This window comes from Plecotus auritus, assembly GCF_963455305.1.
Source record: "Plecotus auritus genome assembly, chromosome: 2".
Classification (NCBI taxonomy): domain Eukaryota; kingdom Metazoa; phylum Chordata; class Mammalia; order Chiroptera; family Vespertilionidae; genus Plecotus; species Plecotus auritus.
Genome location: NC_137771.1, coordinates 34,435,076 through 34,457,207, shown reverse-complemented (window position 1 = coordinate 34,457,207; position 22,132 = coordinate 34,435,076). Strand labels below are relative to the sequence as shown.

Sequence of the window (22,132 nt, the reverse complement as noted above, 5' to 3'; positions counted from 1 at the left end):
ATCCTCGGGTGAGGATTAACAACAACAGTAAAATGGTTAGCAGATCCATAGGCCTCTTTTGATAGGCCCCAAACTGATGTCTGGCTCTTACACCAAATGATAGTCAAGACCACAAACGCTGATATTTATGAGAATTACTTATAACATATTGAGTTATTAAGAGTTACTGACACTTTGTTATCATAGACTAAAATGAGCACATTTCCAGTTTACTAAGGACTCTAATTTATTTATTTATTCTATTAAAAAGTCTGCATGAAATTGCTAGGTTCCCACTAAACATGTGCATGTGTTCACACTAATAGTTGGAATTCCATAATTTTCAGGTAAAATGCTTTGTCAGTGCATCAGATTTGTTTTAACTATGCTTTTCATTTATTGCTTTTTAATTTTTTTAATAAACTTATTGAATTTCCCTTTTTTTAGACATTTTGTTCATGCATGATTTTTGTATTCTTTCAAACTTTACTGTCATTTTTCATCTCTCCCTTGTAATCATTTTCACCCCAAGAGGTAACACACAAAAAAAATGTCTGAGCCCTAGCTTGTTTGGCTCAGTGGATGGAGTGTTAGCCTGCAGAATGATGGGTCCCGGGTTCGATTCCAGTCAAGGGCACATGCCCAGGTTGCGGGCTCGATCCCCAGTGTGGGGTGTGCAGGAAGCAGCCAATCAATTATTCTCTTCATCATTGATGTTTCTTTCTCTCCCTCTCCCGCTTCCTCTCTGAAAAAACAAAAACAAAAAAAAGAAACAAACAAACCGGTCTAACAACCAGTACCCCAAGGGAAAAAAGCTCTAGACTTCTCTGCTTTTCTCATCTTATAACCCTAAGAAAAAGTCCTAAAAGTGAACTGAACAAGGATAGTCATTATGAATAGTAGAAACATGGTTTCTCTTGAGATTACTTCTCTTGGGAGTTTCTTTCTCTGTGAAACTAAGATCTCTCCCATTGGAAAACAAACAAAAACCAGGGTGAGACCGCCCTGGCCAGTGTAGCTCAGTTGGTTGGAACACTGTCCTGTATACCAAAAGGTGGTAGGTTCAATTCCCAGTTAGGGCACATACCCAGTTCGATCCCCAGTCGGAGCCCTATAGTAGGCAACTGATTGCTGTTTCTCACTCACACTGATGTTTTTCTTTCTCTCTTTATTTTTCTCCTTCCCAAACCCCCTTCCTCTTTTTAAAATCAACTTTTTAAAAAAATGAATTGGGAAGTACTCTGATCTCTTAAAAAAAAAAAAAAAAAAAAAAAAAAAAAAAAAAAAAAAAGCCAGAGTGAGATCAAAAGGAATGGCGGACACTATGCTACCCAGTTCAGGCAAAAGAAACCTCTTAATCCATGCTATCTAATTCAGCTTACTAATGCTACATCCACATTAGAGACGCCTCAGCAGATAAAGTATTTTTTGGTGTTGTCCTCTCTGTTCATATTTTCATAAATATTTCAAGAGATAGATGAGGTGCAGTGAGCAGCACCTCAAACTCAAAATTTAAGGATTCTGAGTCTTGACTCTCCTCCCTTAATCATTCAACAAATGCTTATTTTATACATGCTTTTTGTCAGACACTATGATAGGCATTGGAGATATGATGGTAAATTTTATGGATATGGATTGCCCTCATGGAAATATAGTCTAGTGGGGAAGATACAATTTAACAAATAAACAAAATTTATCAAATGGATATCTCATTATGGACTATGATAAGTGCAATTGTCTCTGTCCCTATTTCTAATACCAACTTAGAAATAAGAGTAGGTTCTTGTACTATTAAAAAAAACTTATGTAAGAAAATAGAAAAGATTCAGAATTCAAATTATGTAAACTTACAGCTTCTCTGCCAATGAGTGGATAAAAGGGAGTACCAAAAAGTTTCCTTCCATTGATAAATGCCTTCATGATGAAATTGGTCACTATTAAAGAAAGAAACAACAATAAAGATATAGATCTTAATGTGTAAGAGCTTTAAGAGCAGGGAATTTCTATATTTAAAACTTACTTTTTCTAGAAACTCCAGCACCAAGATTATGATTCAAGTCAAAAGGATCTAGAAAAGAAAAATTTTATTTTTTAATTGAGAATTACCTTCATTATAACATTAAATATACTTAGTAGTCATGAGTGCAACCTAATACTATGTAAATCAGACCACCCAAGCAGCAAATTATTTTTTAAATTATAAATTAAAGGATGGAAACTGATAAAAATAAAAAAAAAATCTTCCAAAATGTAATGTGTTTCAGTTTTCCCCTCAATTCCCTTGGCCACGTGAAATTAGCTTTTCATTTTATTTTGTTTCTTAATGAATATCAGTTAAATGATCACCTTCTATTGCAATGCATTTGGACGTCCACTGCTTCTCAAAAGTTGTTAGCAGCTTTTTCTGCCGAATGCTAATTACATATTCCTTGAAATCAAACTCTTCAGTATAGAAGCGAAGTAGTCCCAACCAAAGCTCTCCTAATGTTTCTGTATTCTTTCCAAGTGAAGGTAAACGTTTTTTCTACAGGTGAGAAAAAAGAGAGAAAGAGAAATATCTAAACTATCCAAAATATAGATTCTAAATCCAAGTAAAATTATTAAATTAAATTATGCCAACCCTAACATTTATTAGTAAGCATTCCATAACATAAAGATTATTTAAAAATTACCAGTTCTTCTGTTTTATCAAAGAAAAAAGCATTCCATCCATCAACCATTCTCTGTGGAATCTGTTTTCCATCAAAGATCTGCATAAAAAATTAATTTTATTATTAGATTTTAAGTCATCCAACCCAACACCCTAAATACCCTCACCTCATTTTAAAATTTAGCTATAATAGACATACTGAAATATTTCTTCCAAAATGAGTATGTCAGGATGGTACAATTTGATGTCAAGTTATTAATGAATAAAATGTATCTGAAAGACCAAAGCTGGGAAACAATATCTTAAGAGCATCAGACCCTCCAAATGACACATTTGATATTATTTGATGTTACCTATTTGACCTGTCAAAACACATCCAGTCCAAGATTAATAAAATAAAACTAAAGTAAATCAAATGGAAATAGCATTTTCATCCAAGAATCATGGCTGAAGAAATACATAATACATAATATCTATTGATTGTGCTCCCAAAGGAAATCAATGGAATTATTTGTTTTAGGGAAGGGTCTAGTACCTTTAATCTTTATCACATGAGGCTGAAAAGCCCCCTGGACATTGATTAAAAAAAACACACGAAAATTAGGAAGCTTTCTCTGACATGTTGATAAAGACTGTAAAATCTTCATAATTAATTATAATAATTATTCACTGTCCTAAATGGGTAATGCTACTTTACTAGAAGAAAACTACCCCAGAAGATGATTGTATAGGCACAACTAACCTAACCTCTATAGGCAGTTTTAAGACTCATTCTCTAAAGGCATTTTAACAGATACAATCAATTAGAAAGTTACAGTAAGTTCAGAGTCAGCAGACCTTATTTCTAGTCTTAGTCTTGCCGAGTAGTGATTCTGAGCAATATAATTATGTTCCTAAATCATCAGTTTTACCAATGAAAATAAGATATGAGATTAATTAGGCTAGTTGTTTTCAAATTTTATCTTTCTGTTAAGCTGTAAAACTCTTTCCTAAAATGCAACCTTCCTCGAAGTTCAGAAGTGTAAAACAGATAAAAAGCAAAGGTACTCTGACAGAAGCCAGAATGGAGAAAACATACCCCATTTTTCCTTACCCCACTCTTCATACATACACTAATGAGCTCCTAAGAGTTTACCAGAATGTATACTTTAAAACCACTAGATAAGGTGGTCCCCAAGGCCCCTTTCATGTTAGATGGGACAATGAATTATAAAATTAACTACATGCCTGGTCCCTCTAATTCACTCTCAGGTTTAAGTTCTTTGTGGGTATAATTATCTCTGGAACTAAAATTCCTACTATTACATCAAAGTCTGCCATATAGAAAATACTTAATATATGTTTACTGAATGAATATTTCTACTCTGTAAGCACATTTACATAAAGATAATTTCAAGAGACATAAGCTAATAAAATGTTTTTTATATTTACATATAACATAAACAAATATAGTTACTAAGAATCATCTAGCATAAATTCAGACATTTTATAGAACAAAAAAGGTAGAAATTACAGCTATTAATATCTAAAACAAAATACATGGGATCCTTCCCTCAAAAAAGAAATGCAGGTTTTAAAGAGGCCAAAATATTTGATGCTTTTATATTATAGGGGAATGACACAAGACACCTCTTTAGACTTTGATTCTTTTTAAAAAAATTCTTACTTTTTGAGTAACAACTATGATCCAAACCCAACTATGTTGGCTGATAACACAGTAAAATGGACCTGTAGGCTTTAGAGGGTATTTAATCACTGACTTGTCTGTTTTTATAAACTATCTTATTTCACAATGCCTAACTTTCCACTCTGACTCAGCCCTTAGAAGCACTAATGGTATCTTCTCTTACTCTTACACACACACTCTCTCTCTTTCTCTCTTATCTTTTAACACCAATTATTCTCCACTCAAGCACTCAGTCCTCCCTCTGAAACCTCACCAAACAATTCAATCATATTTGTATAAAGAGTAACCCTCTACATTTCCATATTTATTTTCTTATTGTAATAATTTAGTATTTACTGCTATTTTCAAATTACAATTTCTTAGTTGTGGTAAAATACACATAACATAAAATTAACCATCTTAAACATTTTAAATGTACAGTTCAGTGGCGTTAAGTACATTCCCATTGTTGTGCTCACCTATCCACAGAATTATTTTCATCTTGCAAAAATAAAACTCTGAACCTATTAAATAATAATTACCCATTCCTGTCTCCCCACAGCCTCTGGCAACCAGCATTCTACTTTCTGTCTATGAAGATGACTACCCTAAGTACTTCATATAAGTGAAATGATATGGTATTTGTCCTTTTGTGACTGGTTTGTTTCATTTAGCACAGGCTCACCCATTCAACAGCAATTTTTAAGCTGATATAAACTACGAAAACATAGCATTCATAATATCATGTTTGAACAACACTCCTCATATTTTTAAGTGAAAATTTACTTTTACTTAAGATGATCTGCTAAAATACAGCAAAATCATTCTACTTAGAAAAGCTCCTTTTGACCTAAAGAATTTTGTATTGTTGACCACTAAAAAGAGTCTTTGCAGGGCCGTATTTATACCCAGTCACTTAAAAGTCTAGGTTCAATCACAAATGGAGTCAAAGATCATCAGCTTCATTAAACATATCCTTACCCTTAAAAGTTGATCGATGCCAATGACCAATACTTAAATGATGCCAGAGCAATGGACAATGGGGTCCCATATGACAAGCAAAAAAGGCCAGAAGCAAAAATCCATATATCATCAGTTCATATGTATCACAAAGCCCCCCACAATCACAGCTCATTATGATGGAAAACATTCCATGGACTGTCTCATTTCATCAATCATTGTCTGTTAAGCAGATAATGGGAGAGTTCTTGAAGTTGGCTATGGCAATCCTACCTACATTTTCCCAATAATAATATTAGTAAAGCTGCTAATGATAATAATAACAGTTAATAATAATAAAAACAACCACCATTTATGAACACCTATTTTATTAGCACCTACAACATTCAAAAGAATTCATTGTCTCTGTTCCCTATATTAACACCGAAATACCATTATTACATTTTCACTCAAGACTAGTGGTGGTGAGACACCTTTTTGAAGGCCACAATGTCAGAATTAGGATTCAAACCAGTTATTTCTTGCTCCAAAATTATGCCCTGCTCTTTCCATTGTATCATGCTACCTCAGTGGCTCCTCATCCATGGGTAATATAATGAGAACACAGACAGGCCACCATAATTTGTATTCCATTTTAATTAAGTATAGTATTCTGCCAAAGTCATAGCAAATCATAGCAAATGGCTGCACTGGGCAATTATGCAAAATATCCCCAAATATAAGATCTTAATAACAATTATACTAATACAGAGAATGATCTTGACCCTGGCAGGCCTAATAAATTCATGATAAATTTTAAATATCCTTCAGAGAACAATCTTGTTTTAAAAAAAAAACACTCATCACTCAACATAGATTTAGCAACTTAAAATTTTCTGCTAGAAAATGACATTTAAAATCTTTATTTCTCTTCCACTATTTGTTTAAAAGAGGGAATGAAATACTTCTAAAACCAGGACATTCATTAGAACTTTTAAAAGCTTACTAAGACCATCTGACACCCACCATATGGCTTGCTATTTTGTGATTTTCTTCTTTGACATGACTATCAAAGTTTATGTGAAATTAGACTATGTGATTTACCAGGCAATTCTGATGCTTCTCTCCTTCCTCAAAATAATGACCTTTCTAAGAAATTAGAACTGGATCCTCCCTAATGTTTACAAATCCACTTTGTGCCAAAAATGAGGAGGAACAGATGGATGATTACGAACTTCTCTGTACTTGCCCCAGTCAGTGTTACTCAGTTGAGCATTGTCCCATGCACTGAGAAGATGCCACTTCAATTCCCAGTCAGGACACATGCCCAGGGTTGTGGGCTCAATCCCTAGTAGGGAGTGTGCAGGAGGCAGCTGATTGATGTTTCTCTCTTTCTCCCTTTCCCTTCCTCTCTCTAAAATCAATAAAAACATTTCTTTTTTAAAAGAACTCCTTTGTACCTATTTCAGAGAATATAAATTGGCTACAAAAAGGGACTCTGAGTCACCAAGTCTGAGTGAGTATGAGTAAAATCTGTTTCTTTTGATGCATATTCTTGTGTTTAATGCAATTAATATGACCCTACAGAGATGAGGAAGAATTTCCTTGGGTTTTCTCTCAACCAAAATTCACAAAGTTGACCAAAATATAAAAAGGAATAAATCAAGCTTCCTTGCCAAGCAAAAGGAGAGAGAATACTCTGAAGAGAAAAAACTTATTTGCATTCGAGAGACTAATTTATGAGTTCGTAGATGGCTACATAAATTTCATAATGATCTGCAGCATTCTGACTGTAAAATACAAAAATGTTGCAAAAGATATTCAATAGTACTGTTCATCTATTATTCTTTTGGTAGTCTATATTCTCCCATAAAAACTTTTAAAAGATTCACTGATTATACCATTAATAGAAGAAAACTTAGGATGTCATAATGAAAAAAATCCTTCATAATCCTCATGAACTGAGCAAGATCTGTGTGTTTAGATGGATTGTTTTCACAAGAAACTCCTTTATAATTTTCTTAAACACCTACCTCTTGTAGAACTGGGATAACAGGTGGTTTTCTCTGCTGCAGAAAGTACAGCACCATAAGGATATAAGCATATGAAGATAAACTTCCCCTGGAAGCATCTCCAATATCACATCGCTAAAGAAACATAACAATGATTGAAAAAACTTCAGAATCTTATTACATGCAAAATACTGACTAGTTTGAGACACAATTTTTTCTCAACTCATCAAACTGGCAAATATCCAAAAGTTCAATAACAAGCTGTCATAGAGGGTGTGGGTAAACAGATACTTATACATATAGATGTATAAGTTAGCATAAATTCTATGAAGAATAATTTGGCAATATCAAAATTACAAGAGCAATTTCGTTTAACTTAGCAGTTCTGTTCTAATAATTTATCCAGCAAATATGCGATTAAAAACCCCCATGTAAAATGACTAAATAAGAAGTGTTTTCATTGTGACACTGTTTTAATAGCAAAAAATCAGAAACAACTTAAGGTATCAGTACAGCACAGATTTTAAAAACTAACGAGTATTCACACAATGGAATAATATATAGTCAATTTTAAAAGAACAAAGAAACTATTTTATACTCATAAAAAATAATCTTCAATATCTATTGCTCAGTAAAAAAAAGCAAAGTGCAAAACACTGTTTTCAATGTCTTTATACCTGTAACAAGAATGAGGTAGGAAATTTCAGTACTGGTATCTTTCTGGAAGAACTTTTGACAATGGGTGCCTCCAGCAAGAGGTACTGATAGGCTAGGAGACAGCTGTGGAAGGTAGATTTTCCACCATAAACCCCTTTATTTATTTTTAAAAAATATATTTGTATTGATTTCAGAGAGGGAAGGAGAGGGAGAGATAGAAACATCAATGATGAGAGAGAATCATTGATTGGCTGCCTCCTGCATGCCCACTACTGGGGATCAAGCCCAAAACCCGGGCATGTGCCCTTGACCGGAATCGAACCTGGGACCCTTCAGTCCACAGGTCGAAGCTCTATACACGGAGCCAAACTGGCTAGGGCTCCACCATAAACCCCTTTAGACGTTTTGAATTCTGAACCACATGGTTATTTAAAAAATTAATAAAAACACACAAAATGAACCCTCAGAGACTTCCCTTGAGTAAAGCTTTAGGTGATACTATTTTAAGGGAGAGGAATGATTTCCTTGACATGAATCACTTGGTTTCATTACTAAAACTCCATGGGAGTACTGAACTGTCATGTTGGAGATAGTTTATAAGGTAAACCCAGAAAAGCAGCTCTATCAAATATGACTTGTAGGCATGGGAGCTGGCTTACCATCCTAGTTAAGAATCTCTGGGTTAGGAAATCTGATGTTGGGGATGAAAATCATTATCATATTGAGGAATTTTGTCAATGACAAATTTTCTAGTTACATATGGAACTGGAGCACGCACAGGAAAAAACAAAGAATCACCCTACTCAAATAAATATAATTTAGAGCCCTAACCAGTTTAGCTCAGTGGATAGAGCGTCGGCCTGCAGACTGAAGTATAATTTAAACCATTTAACATTGAGTGCTTCTTTTTAAAAGTTCAGGAAAACAAAACTCAGAAATTATTTTTCACAAGTGTGACATCAGTATGTTTCACTTGAATAATCATGAGTCTTACAACAAAGCAGATCATTAATTTTTTAATACATACCTTAGCAAACACTTTCATAGTATATCCCAAGTACTGCACTCTAGGATCAATAGCTGCATAAGTAGCTAGCATTCTTGTGTTATGTTGAGCCTGAAAAATAATTACATATTTGAAATAATTTCAAATTTATTAAAAATTAGATAAAACAAGAGCATACACTCCAAATGGAACATATAAATGTAAACTTAAAATACCTATAAATAAGCCAAAAACTAATTTTCAATCTGAAGAAAATATCAAGATGATTAATTTTTTCCCTTAAACCACTCACATTTGAAAGCATTAAATATAAACATATAGTCAACAATCTATAAACTTTTTCAATGACAAGTGTAAACATACCTGGGTCTATAAAGAAAAACTTACCAATGTATTATACAAACTGATATCGCCTTCTAAACCACTTCGTCTGTGTTCGAATTTTACTATAGGCACTTTGGCAGTAGTTATAGGCAAAATATTTCTTAAACCTGATTAAAAAATAAAACTTCACTAAGTTAAATAATTTTCACAAAGCTAAAAAATATTTTGTGTTTTAAAGTTATAAGTTAAAATTCATACCTGGATGTCTCTTAAGAATTTTTGCCAAATTTTCTATTATTTCCTTACAATTTAATTTCTAAAAAAAAAAGGGAAGAAAATAAATAAATAATAAAATTTGTCTGACTCAATTAGGCCTTGTACAAATTCTACTTTAATCTAGGCATTTAATACTAGCATTTAAAATCTCTAGCCATAAGCTCTATGTAACCTTCTACTTAACTATATGGTCCAAGGACCTGCAGGATCAGCATCATCTGGAAACAAAAGAAATGCAGAATCTCAGGCCCCACCTCAAGCTACTGAATATAATTCACATTTTATCAAGATCCCCAAGTAATTCACATCCACATTAAAGTTTGAGAAGCACAAAGACAAGATGATAATGTTTTCAAATATGTGAAGAAACAACTACAGGTGGGCTTGGTGAAGGCAAAACGATTTAGTGATTAAGAACATAGGCTCTGAACTTAGACAAATTTGAATTCAAATCTTAAATTAAGTACTGACTAGCCATGTGACTTTGTCCAGATTCTTAACCCCTCTGAGCTTCATGCTACTATTCTATAAAATTGAAATAATTATATTCTCTCATGTAATTAGAGAGATTACATGAGACATGTATGTAAAGCATTCAGCAGCATGCTTGGCACAAAATAAGCACTTTAAGTCTGTGAGCTTTTTATTATTGTGTTGACCAATAAAAGAAAAATAATCCTACTGTAACCAGCATCTACTTCTTCAAGGAAATTCTTACCTCTGCATATTTAAATGTTGACTTTTTAAAAACTAGACAGCAGAGTTGATATGGCAATGCTATCCATGATATAAGAAACAGGAAAGATAATGGCATTTTACATTAACTGCACTGAGTTAAAGGGTATTTACATCAATGCCCACACTTACTACTAAAATCACTTTTGCATATCCCCAACATGCTCTTTTTAGCTTCAAGAAAGCAGTAGCCACTGCAGCTTAACTAGGGGATTTCAAGGGAAACTTTATTTACTAATTAACACAAATAAAATAAGAGGTTATTTTCCAACAATTTATTACAATTTATGCAAGACTAAATGTATGATAAATTTTACATTTTCAATTATGGCTCATCTGAAAAAAATTATTCTTTTTCACTGTTTCAACCTTCCACAGATTACATGTAATACATAAACCCTTACTAATTAGAAGTCTGACTATTCAATTTCATATAGGAGATACCTAAAATTCTAACCTCTTCCCTGGATAAAAATTATTTTTTATTCCCTCAATTCTTGATCTTCAAAATGGAAAGGGGCATTTCTCCAGGTAGATGGCACGTGAATAGAAGTTAGTTAAAAAGAACTAAAATATTTTACAACTTTTCAGTTTCTTTATGGAATAAGAAGATGTTAATAAACACCAGAAGCAATTTCTTAAGAGCCAGAAATATGGATCTACCAGACATCACTGCCATCTCTAATCTGGTTCTAAGTATTCTAAAACCACTTTTTGAAAAAACTATTTCAGAAACACATAGGTTCACTATTCTGCTGAATTATTTTATAATACAACAGAGGCTATACTGACACCACTACAGATGGCCAGAAGCTTGGCCTCACCCCAATCTTGCAAGTAATAACTATAAATAGCAATAACTATGCTAGTAAGGGAATGAGCAACTATAAGGATCCCCTCCTTTTCTAGTTGCTGCTAGGAAGGCCTGAGATACTTTTCCTTGTCCAATCAGCCCCTTTCTTTACCGGAACTTGGACAATCTTGTTCCCACTGTTGAAGCCTGGTACACAAAGAAGAAAGGCCCATTCCCACTGATGAAAGTGCTCTGGGGGAAGGTCTGCTCCTGGCATCTCATGGTGGAACTCAGAAAACTTTCAATTTCAGAAAGTAGTGGTTAAGGCAGGGGTGGGCAAACTTTTTGACTCGAGGGCCACAATGGGTTCTTAAACTGGACCGGAGGGCCGGAACAAAAGCATGGATGGAGTGTTTGTGTGAACTAATATAAATTCAAAGTAAAGGAGCAGAGGGGAGAGCAAGAGAACCCTCCACTCTTGCGGCTCCGCGGGCCAGATAGAACAGCCGAACGGGCCGGATCCGGCCCGCGGGCCGTAGTTTGCCCACGGCTCGGTTAAGGTCTACAGAACCATTAGTACTATATTTCAGCTACATTTTGGGTTAAATAAATTACAGAGAAGCTGTGAGATACAATAAAAAGAACATGAACTCGGGAGTCAGACAGACCTGGGAATGAATCCCGGCTCCATCATTTACTAGCTGTGAACGTGGGCAAGTAAGTTTATCTTTCAAAGCCCCAGTTTCCTCATCTGTAAAATGGGGGAAATTTTCTACCTCCAAGGTGGTTGTAAGAGTGAAATGAGATAATGTATGTAAAAGTGTATACAAGGGACTCAACAAATTTCAATTTCCCTCCTCACTAAAAATGAGTTTCTAAAAGCTATCCTATATATTACATGCTATTGAGTTGGCTCCAAATCCTGGAGACCCTATGAATGTCCACAATGTCCTGACCTCAATAGCCCTACTCAGCTCCTTGTAGACTCATGCCTATGGGTTTTTTCTATAAAGTCAATCCATCCTCTTTTCCTGCTGACTTTTATTTCTCACAGCATTTTTGACATTTCTAAAGAACCCTGACTTTCTCATGATATGCCCAAAGTAGGAAAACTTCAGTTTTTATCATTTTTGCCTCCAGCAATGTGTTAGGTTTAATTTGTTCTAGGACCCCCTTTTTTCTTTCTAGTGGTCCAAGGGTATTCATAGAGCTCTCCTCTAACACCATATTTCGAATCCATTTTTTTTTCCTATCAGCCTTTTCCACTGTAAAGCTATATTAGTACAAATAATTTATAACATTGCTTCTATAGAAAAAAATGTGTTCCAAGTACCCAAAAATTGCAATGAACTTGTAGAACACAAGCAATTTATAAATTATATGTCTGCCTTTCTTTTCTATCTCTAGTAATACAAAGACATGACCTAATGGAAGAGATATGAAAAGATAGTGAGATCAATGTTTACTACCAAACTGAAGCACCAACTTCTCATTAGTTCTAAAGAAAAAAATTCCAACTCTATGGTACATTAACTTTTTCCAACAATTTATTACAAGCACCTGTAACTCTCAGTGACATGCTTTTTGCATTATAAAATTACTCAAACAGAAAATTTACTTATTTAAATATTTTAATGTCTCTTAAAATGATAATATGATCTTACATTTTCAAACACTGCTATTGCTAATATATTTACACAAAGAATGACACCATATATTTTTATCAATACTACAGACAAAATTAAAAATAGATTAATCACTGGAAGAAAATAAACTTCCACATCTCTTTCCAAACACTAATAACTCTTACCTCTGCATTTTCATGGCCTTCCAGGGTCATACAAATATCCAGATCACTATCACGAAATCCAAATCCATTCTTAGAAGAGCCAAATAAGCATAATCTTGCCTTTTCTAAGCAAAAAATAAAATAAAAAAGTCAAAAGTTTTATAATTAGCAGGAAAGAGGAGTCTTCTATTACCTACCTATAGCCTAACACAAATGATCTTGTCCACATTTTATGCCCTAAATTACCTACCATTGACAGATATATTGAGAATTTCCAAAACACTCATCTAAAGTGCAGATCTTTTGCTCAAGTTCCCACACCCATGTATCTAACTGCTTCTTCCATTTTTTCCAGACATCATAAATTCAACAAGTCAAAACTAAACTATCAGCTCATCTCAAACCTACAATTATATCTATAATCCTTCTCAGAAAATAGTTATCATCATCCACTCAGTTGCCCAAGTCAGAAATATACGTGTGATTCTTAACTCCTACACATCCAAAAAAACCAAGTCGTTTAGCTTCTTCCAACTTAACTATCTCATAAATTCATCCACTTTTATTCATTCTCAACATCACTACCAATACTTAAGACCAATACTTAGAGATTTATGTCTTGGAAATAAACCTAGTTTTTTTTTAAGGCACAATTCAAGTAGTCCTATAAATACCACCTTAATAAATAGAATTAATTCTCCTCCAAAAGTGAGACATTAATCCATTTGCTACAAATTATGATAGGACTATCTTCTTATTCTTAGTATCATTCATTACAGATGCCACTTCAAACAAGCTGTGACTTAACAGGATCAGGTTTTTCTCCCTAGTAATTCTTATAGACTATACATTTAGATAACAAACTCTATATTTTCAAAACTTAATCCCCCTTTCAGTTCTGATACTCTAACTTGAAATTTCAATGATAACTGAGATATAAAAGAAGTTATGCTCATGAGCAAATAAAAATGTGCATCAGTTTAATATAACAGGGACTTCAGATTTGGTCAATATTTTACATAACAGCAAATATAATTCAAATATGGAATTTTATAGCACATAACAGATTATCTTTTAAAAATACTTCATTCTGATTATAAATCAATTCTTTATTCTTTTCTACAATACTTGGCTATAGAACTCTTGATTCTTCACCCCTATACTCAAAACCTGCTCCTTCTGCTATTTTTGCCATCTCAGTTAAATAGCACCACCCAACTATTGAGGTAAACACCTTGAAACCATCCTTGACTCCTTTTCCTTACATCTAACATGCAATGCATCAGCAAATCCTGTTGGCTCTACATTCAAGATATATCCTAAATCTGACCACTTCTCATCTACTCTTTCAAGTCACTGTTATATCTCATCTGAATCTATGCAGCAGCCTCTTAAAATATTCTGCTTGCTTCCATTCTTATGAATCTATACTCTGTTCTCTCAGATCATGTCACTTAAGTGTTAAAATCCTCCAGAAGCTTCTCATTACTCAAAATAAAATTCAAAGTCCTTCTATCAACATCTATAAGGCCCTAATGATCCAGTCTCTAGGCTACCTCTCTCACCTCATCTTTCTAGTACAGTCACTTCATTCACTCCACTCCAGCCACAATGACTTCCTGGCTGACCTTCAAACATACCAAACATAATCCAATCTTGGGGTGTTTATATTTGTTACTCTTTCTTTCTAGAATGTTCTCTCCTTAGAGAATCATATTACTTGCTCCTTCATATTATTTATGGCTCTGCTCAAATGTCACTTTATCAGAAAGAACTACCATAACACTCCATTACTATCCTCTTAACTCCTGAACTTTAATAGCATTTTTTTCCTGATCTTATATTACATACATATTTTTTCACTTGACTATGTCTCCCCTTCTTACTATAAGCTTCATGAGAGCAAGTTTCACATCTTTTATTAGCACTGTATCCCCAGCACCTAGAATAGTATCTAACACATAACATTCAATAAGCACTTTTTAAAAAAATGAATGAAATTCAGATCAAGTGACTATAGTAACAAAAGTATCAATTTTTAACATATGACATACCATCATATTCTTTTTGAATAAACTTTTCCAAGCCCATTAAAATTTGTTCCCTATTGTGTTGTTCAGAGAAAGGTGGTGACAACTCATCTAAATTGAAAAAAGAAAAAAGAAAAGTAAGAAAAACAAAATCTGAAAATATCTTCTATTTTTTTACCCTAAAAACTTTACTTAAAATTTCTTTATTACTTGTTAACTTCTATGAATATAAAGTTATAAATGTTACTAGGGAAGGAAGGGGCAGAAAACAGCAAAAAGATAATTTTTATAGATCTATGTTCATTTCACATGATCATTTTCCTTATGAAATATCTACAAAATATATTTACTTCTACAAATTATTTAAAATCATTTTCTTCAGACACTCTACTTTCTCCCACACATATGCTTGTTCTTCCCTCATGGTAAGACTACACTCCTACTGTTACACTAGGTACCTGACCTTCAAATCTAACAGTTGCCACAAATGCCTGGTCAAGATTCACATCTTCCCTATAAGTTGCTTTACTCAATGAGTCTTCAAAGACATTTCCTTAACTAAATTTCCTTAGTTCTCCAAACTACTTATCAGTTTAATTTACACTGTCTTTTTAGTTTTCTAGTTGTTTCATTTATATTCACCTTATTTTTAAAAATAAGACCATATATAGGATGGGGCAAAAGTAGGTTTATAGTTGTTCATATGGAAAATAATAATAAAGAATAATGTAAGTATAAACTGTGTGTTTCGAGTATTCTCAATTGTAAGCCTACTTTTGCCCCACCATTCCTTAAGAATAGTCTTTTTTTCATATCTCCTCCTCCAGATGTATATAAAGTTAATAGCTAATGGGAACAAACAGTAATTAACTGTAATGAATTAAACTAATACTCAGCTTTTGCAAAACAAATGTATCAGCACTTGCAACTTGATTAGCTGAAATAAATGTGATTATTCTTTTCTTAGAGTAGTGAACTATTTTGTAGGATACTCTAATGGTAACACGTGATATGATGCACTTGTCAAAACCCATAAAACTCTGCAGCACAAAAAGTGAACTTTACAATATGCAAATTTTAAAAACTCATCTAGGAGGTCAGGCAATCTCAGGATGGAATGCAGGCTATAACTAAAAAATCTAACAGTATTATAAATGTACTAGAGGTCTGGTGCACGAATTCATGCGCTGGTGGGGGGCGTGGCCTGCAGGGATCAGCCCGCTGTGGAAGCGCCGTTCATCCCAGTCAGCCAAGCAGCGCTCCCACTGTGGGAGCACACTGACCACCGGGGGGCAGCTCCTGGTGGTCGTTCTGCCGTTCGGTCGCTGGGCTTTTTTATGCACTGAGTGGCCAGATTATTATGATCTCTGAATGCATAGTAATCTGGCCACTCAGTGTATATCCTATATAATAAAAGGCTAATATGTAAATTGTCCCCTCGACCAGGAGTTTGACCAGCAGGCAGGCCGGCCAACCACCCACTTCCCCTCCCCCTGACCAGGCTGGCCGGACCCCACCCATGCACGAATTCATGCACTGGACCTGTTTTACACACACACACACACACACACACACACACACACACACACACACAGAGTGGCCAGATTATTATGCGTTCAGAGATCGTAATAATCTGGCCACTCAGTGTATATAGATAAGACAACTTCACTCAAGGGAGTGGAGGAAAAGGTGCTAACCTAAGTAACTTTGAAGATTAGTGGAGTCTATAAGACTAAAAACAAAAGCAACTGCATATAAGCACTGTACTCTAATTGATAAAGTTGTTTTCCACAGGGGTACAGGATAACAGTTCCGATAATGCTATAGATATGTACTTAAATGGAACAACTAAATAAATATGTGGCAGATGGTGGGAGCCAGATTTCTCACTATTGGAGTGGAAATTTACAGATAAGAAGAGGCTAGAATAAGCCATGTAATAATGTATTAGAGTTGGAGACATCAGTAGAAAGTCATGTTTAGCTTAATGTAGATAAGATGGTTACATATAGAAATATTCATAGATGTGTGTGTGTGTGTGTGTGTGTGTGTGTGTGTATATATATATATACATAGATATACACATATATGTATATATGTTAGTATACACACATTTTCTTGCTCAGAGGGCCTAGAAGCAACAATCTAACCTAATAAAGAGGCAATATGCTAATTGACCCTCACACCATCACAAAGATGGAAGGGCCCACAGCCAATAAGGAAGGAATATGCTAATTGACTGTCCCAACCTCAAAGATGGCGGCGCCCACAGCCAATAAGGAAGGAATATGCTAATTGAATGCCCCGCCCTCAAAGATGGCAGCGCCCACAGCCAATAAGGAGAGAATATGCTAATTGGCTGCCCCGCCCTCAAAGATGGCAGCACCCACAGCCACAAGATGGCAATGCCCAGTCCCCTCAGCCCCGCCGGGGCGGCAGGCCCGGCCACTCCACGTGCCTGCCTCTGGAGTCCCCCAGTCCCCTCAGCCCCCCAGCCGCCCAGGGCCAGCCCGAGGTGCAGGCAAGCCTCAGATGGCGGCTGCCCAGCTGCCCAGGGCCGCCTGAGGCTCAGGTAACCAGGGCCAGCCGAGACTTGTGCTGCCAGCAGTGGCAGCAGCGGAAGTGTGATGGGGCGTCGCCTTCCCCTGAGTGCTGGGTTGCCTCCTGACCCTGAGGGCTCCCGGACTGTGAGAGGGGTCAGATCGGGCTGAGGGACTCCCGCTCCAGTGCATGAATTTTCATGCACCAGGCCTCTAGTATCTATATATATAAAAGCCTAAGCAACCATCGCAACCGAATGGATGACCAAACAGACTGCATGGGGCAACTAGGCTGGCAGGGGGGTTAGTGAGGGACAACCAAACAACTGAGCAGCAGGCTTCATGGGGTGACCAGGCCGGCAGGGGGGTTAGTGAGGGACGACCAAACAACCGAGCAGCAAGCTGCGTGGGGCAACCAGGCCGGCATGGGGGGCAGTTGGGGGTGACCAGGCAAGCGGGCGGGGGCAGTGAGGGGCAACCAGGCTGGCAGAGGGGGCAGTGTGGGGTGACCAGGCCAGTGGGGGGACAGTTGGAGCGACCAGGCCGGCAGGGGGGGGGGCAGTAAGGGGCAACCAGGTTGGCGGGGGGCAGTTAGGGGCTGGGGGGCAGTAAGGGGCGACCAGGTCAGTGGGGGTGACCAGGCTGGCAGGGGGTAGGCAGTTGGTGGTGACTAGGCTGGCGGGGGGGCAGTTGGGGGTGACCAGGCCAGCAGGGGGTGCAGTTAGGGGTGATCAGGCAGGCAGGCAGGTGAGCAGTTAGGAGCCCATTGTCCCAGATTGTGAGAGGAATATCCGACTGCCAGTTTAGGCCTGATCCTAAACTGGCAGTTGGACAACCCCTGAGGGGTCCCGGATTGGAAAGGGTGCAGGCTGGACTGAGGGAACCCCCCAGCCCCCCTGTACGAATTTCGTGCATTGGGCCCCTAGTCCAGTAATAACAGGTACCCTTGGTTTCTAATACCATTATCCAATAAAAGAAACCAGGGCTCTTGGGAGAAATGCAGAAAATATATATATGATGACCTGGAACATTTGTAATGCCAGAAAAGTAAGAAAGTGTTAAAAAAAAAACCAAGCAAAACCCATACACTGATGGGGGTTTATTAAAGAAACACATGAACCAACTGAAAGAGCTCCCAATAGCCAAATCTGTAACAATTTGAGCAACAAAATAAAGTGGCATTGGATTAAAACCCAAAGTATAAAATATCCATGAGTCCATATTGAGATAAGTAACTAAATACAAACAAATGGAATAAATTATATTACATTATAAAAAATGTGCGATGATTGGACCATTCAACTCCTAGGTATTTACCCAAGAGAAAGTAAAGCATATGTATATACCCAGACTTACACATGAAAGTATACTGCAGATTTATTTGTAATAAAATTTAGAAGCAAACCAAGTATTCATCAACAGGTGAATGGGTAGACAAATTGTGATACATCCATATAATGAAATATAACTCAGAAATAAAAAGGAATAAATCATCATTGATACACACAATATGGATGAATCTCAAAATAATTATGCTAAGTAAAAGAAGTCAGACCTCTTCCCTTCCCCTCGCAAAAAAAAAAAAAAGAGTACATGCTTTGTGATTCTATTTATATAGAACTCTAGAAAATGCAAACTGCTCGGCCACAGTGGCTCAGTGGTTGAGCGTTGACCTACGAACCAGGAAGTCACACTTCCATTCCCAGTCAGGGCACATGCCCTGGTTGTGGGCTAGATCCCCAATTATGCAGGAGGCAGCCAGTCAATGATTCTCTCTCATTATTGATGTTTCTATCTCTATCTCTCCCTCTCCCTTCCTCTCTAAAATCAGTAAAAATGAATTTTTAAAAAAATATAAAACAGAAAATGTAAACTAATCTACAGTAACAAAAAGCAGGTAAGTGGTTGCCTGGCAGGAAATGAAGATAAGGAAGGATAAAATGTTACATCAGAAATTTTATCTTACCTGGACACAGCAAATAATTTAGAAATATTTGCTATGTCATCCCAATAACTTTAATTTAAAAAAATTAATTTTTAAAAAATGTTTACTGAGTGAAGATTCATCCGATATACTATAAATGTGTGTTGAATAAGGTATAGGGGTGGGCAAAAGGTATACAGTTGTGAGCATGCAAAACAGTATTATTTTTCTTCTATTACATATTTTTGCACACAAACAACTGTAAACCTACTTTTGCCCACCCCTGTATGTAAGGATTTCCTCAAAATATCTTTATCCTTATCTCCCTCTATTGCCTTTCTTATATTCTACCAAACCTAAGGTAATTATTCTCTCAGACAAATTAAACACCCTTTGGTTTTATGCATAATCTCCTATATTTCAAGTTCCAACTCAAATGTCACATCATTAATTCCAATTCCTCTGATCCATCCCAGTTAAAATTGTGTTTGCATTGCATTTTCTCCAGTTATGGCAATGTTCATATGTGTCTTATACATTCATCTAGAGCAGCTCTGTGCAAGAACTTTGCAATGATAAAAATGTTCTCTATCTAGCCCTGGCCAGTGTTTCTCAGTGGTTTTAGTGTCAGCCTGCACACCAAAGGGCCTCAGGTTTGATCCCAGTCAAGGGCATGTACCTGGGTTGCAGATTCGAACCACAGCCCCAGTCGGGGCGCATGGGCGAAGCAACCAATCAATGAGCCTCTCTCACATTGACGTTTCTCTCTCCCGCACTCCCTTGCTCCCTTGCACTCTCTCTAAAAATCAATGGAAAAAAAAACTCAGGTGAGGATTAAAAAAAAAGTTCTCTATTTAGACTGTCCAATACAGTAGTTACTAGACACATGTAGCTATTCAGTACTTGAGATGTAGCTGGTATAACTGAGGAACTTAATTGTTCATTTCAGTTCATTTTAATTAATTTAAATTTAAATAGCCACATATAGCCATATGAGACAGCACAGATCCAGAGTCTAAGCTTCTTAAAAGCAACACATAGGGTCTCTGTATTCCCCTTGGCATTTATCACAGTGTCCTGCACACAGTAGACATTTAGTAAATATTTATAGTTGGGTCTCTAAACTATTCAAAAACCTCTACCAAAACAAACGTAAGCAAATGGTTTTTAAATAATAAAACAAATAAATAAATATAAAAATCTAAGAAAGAAATTAGTCTCATTTCTAATAATAAAAGACTTACCAAAACATCTTTTACATACTAAATCAAGTATTTCCCGAAATCGATTTGTCATTGGTGGCAGAGGTTTTAGGTCAATTTTCCTGAAATCCTCCGGGCAATCATTTTTTGAATGGCCATCCTTTTTGCAGATGCTGCATACTATCGTTGGTGGCTAAATAAAGGCAAAAAAATAATAAAAGCAGGTCCAAACAGAATATTTTATGTAACTCAGTTCTGATAACCTGTGCTTTCAGAAGACTGGGGCTGGGGGAAAAGCATGTTAATGAAATGCATTGTTAAACGTAAAAAACATATTTTGAGCCAACCACTTTAATTTTCTTCCCCACTAAAATGGTATTATCAAGGATTAGCTTTATCTGATGATGTAAAATAAAATACCAGGTGATGAAAAAAGATATAGATTAATTCCAATAGTTTTATCAGTCCCCAAATGAAATACATGCATTACTATTTAATCTACTAAGAGCTTTAACTAAGTAGATTACAGTTGTATATCACTTAACAATAGGGGATATGTTCTGAGAAATGCATCATCAGGTGATTTTGTAGTTTTGAGAACATCACAGAGTGCACTTACATAAACCTAGATGGTATAACCTACTATCTATGAAGGCTATATGGTATAGCCCAGGGGTGGGCAAACTTTTTGACTCGAGGGCCACAATGGGTTCTTAAACTGGACCGGAGGGCCGGAACAAAAGCATGGATGGAGTGTTTGTGTGAACTAATATAAATTCAAAGTAAAGGAGCGGAGGGGAGAGCAAGAGAACCGGATAGAACAGCCGGATCCGGCCCACGGGCCGTAGTTTGCCCACGGCTGGCCTATTGTTTCTAGGCTACAAGCCTGGACGATACGTTACTGTACTGAATACTGCAGGCAACTATAACATTTTGCTAAGTACTTGTATATCTAATCATAGAAAAGATACAGTAAAAATATGGTATAAAAGTGTGCGTGTGCATTTGCAGGGCAAAGTAAGGGCTGTGGATGGGACAACATTGGAGGGTGAGTAGACATCAGGAGAAGGCAGGAAGGAGGGGATAGAGAGAAGGGGAAAAAAAGAGAGAGCAGAGATCAAAAGAGAACCACAGAGATGAAGACTGATATGAGAAATAATAAGAGGGGGAGGAGGAGAAGGAGAGGAAAAGGGAGAAAGAGAAGAAGGGAGGAAGCAGACTGTGAGGGAAGAGCTAGAGAAACAGAAGGAAAGGAAGTGAGCGTGTGCAGGATAGTGTGTGTGTGTGTGTGTGTGTGTGCGCGCGCGCGCGCGCGCGCATGTACACGCACGTGCGCGCTATGCGCTCCCTCCTCCCCAGCTCTTGCTCCCGCGTCAATTCCAGAGGGTTAGGAAAAAAGACCCACAGATTTACCTGCATCCTTCCTCTGAGGACAGGCAAAATATTGATAAGCTGCCCTGAATCTCTCACCAGCTAGGCACATAGCTGGTGAACAGCAAGCTGAGCCTCATCTAAATCACCCAGAGCTAGCTAGCAGTAAATTTACACTATAGTCAGGTCCAACCTTTTCTTTTCACATCAAAAACAAACTTTTTTTGTTTATCATCTAT

At 36.5% G+C, this 22,132-nt stretch overlaps 1 protein-coding gene across 7 annotated transcripts in view; it reads right to left on the bottom strand.

The window, feature by feature from the left end:
• The window catches only part of TUT4 (terminal uridylyl transferase 4), a 122,147-nt gene that overhangs the window by 15,924 nt on the left and 84,091 nt on the right, over positions 1–22,132 (bottom strand). For all 7 annotated transcript variants that reach the window (XM_080657219.1, XM_080657220.1, XM_080657221.1 and 4 more), the window contains 11 exons: positions 20,565–20,715; positions 14,881–14,967; positions 12,848–12,951; positions 9,492–9,549; positions 9,297–9,400; positions 8,931–9,020; positions 7,268–7,381; positions 2,652–2,729; positions 2,326–2,503; positions 2,000–2,047; positions 1,831–1,913 (listed from right to left, as the gene is read on the bottom strand). In XM_080657219.1, the coding sequence (XP_080513345.1) occupies positions 1,831–1,913; positions 2,000–2,047; positions 2,326–2,503; positions 2,652–2,729; positions 7,268–7,381; positions 8,931–9,020; positions 9,297–9,400; positions 9,492–9,549; positions 12,848–12,951; positions 14,881–14,967; positions 20,565–20,715 (1,095 nt within the window). The remainder of the gene's footprint in view (positions 1–1,830; positions 1,914–1,999; positions 2,048–2,325; positions 2,504–2,651; positions 2,730–7,267; positions 7,382–8,930; positions 9,021–9,296; positions 9,401–9,491; positions 9,550–12,847; positions 12,952–14,880; positions 14,968–20,564; positions 20,716–22,132) is intronic.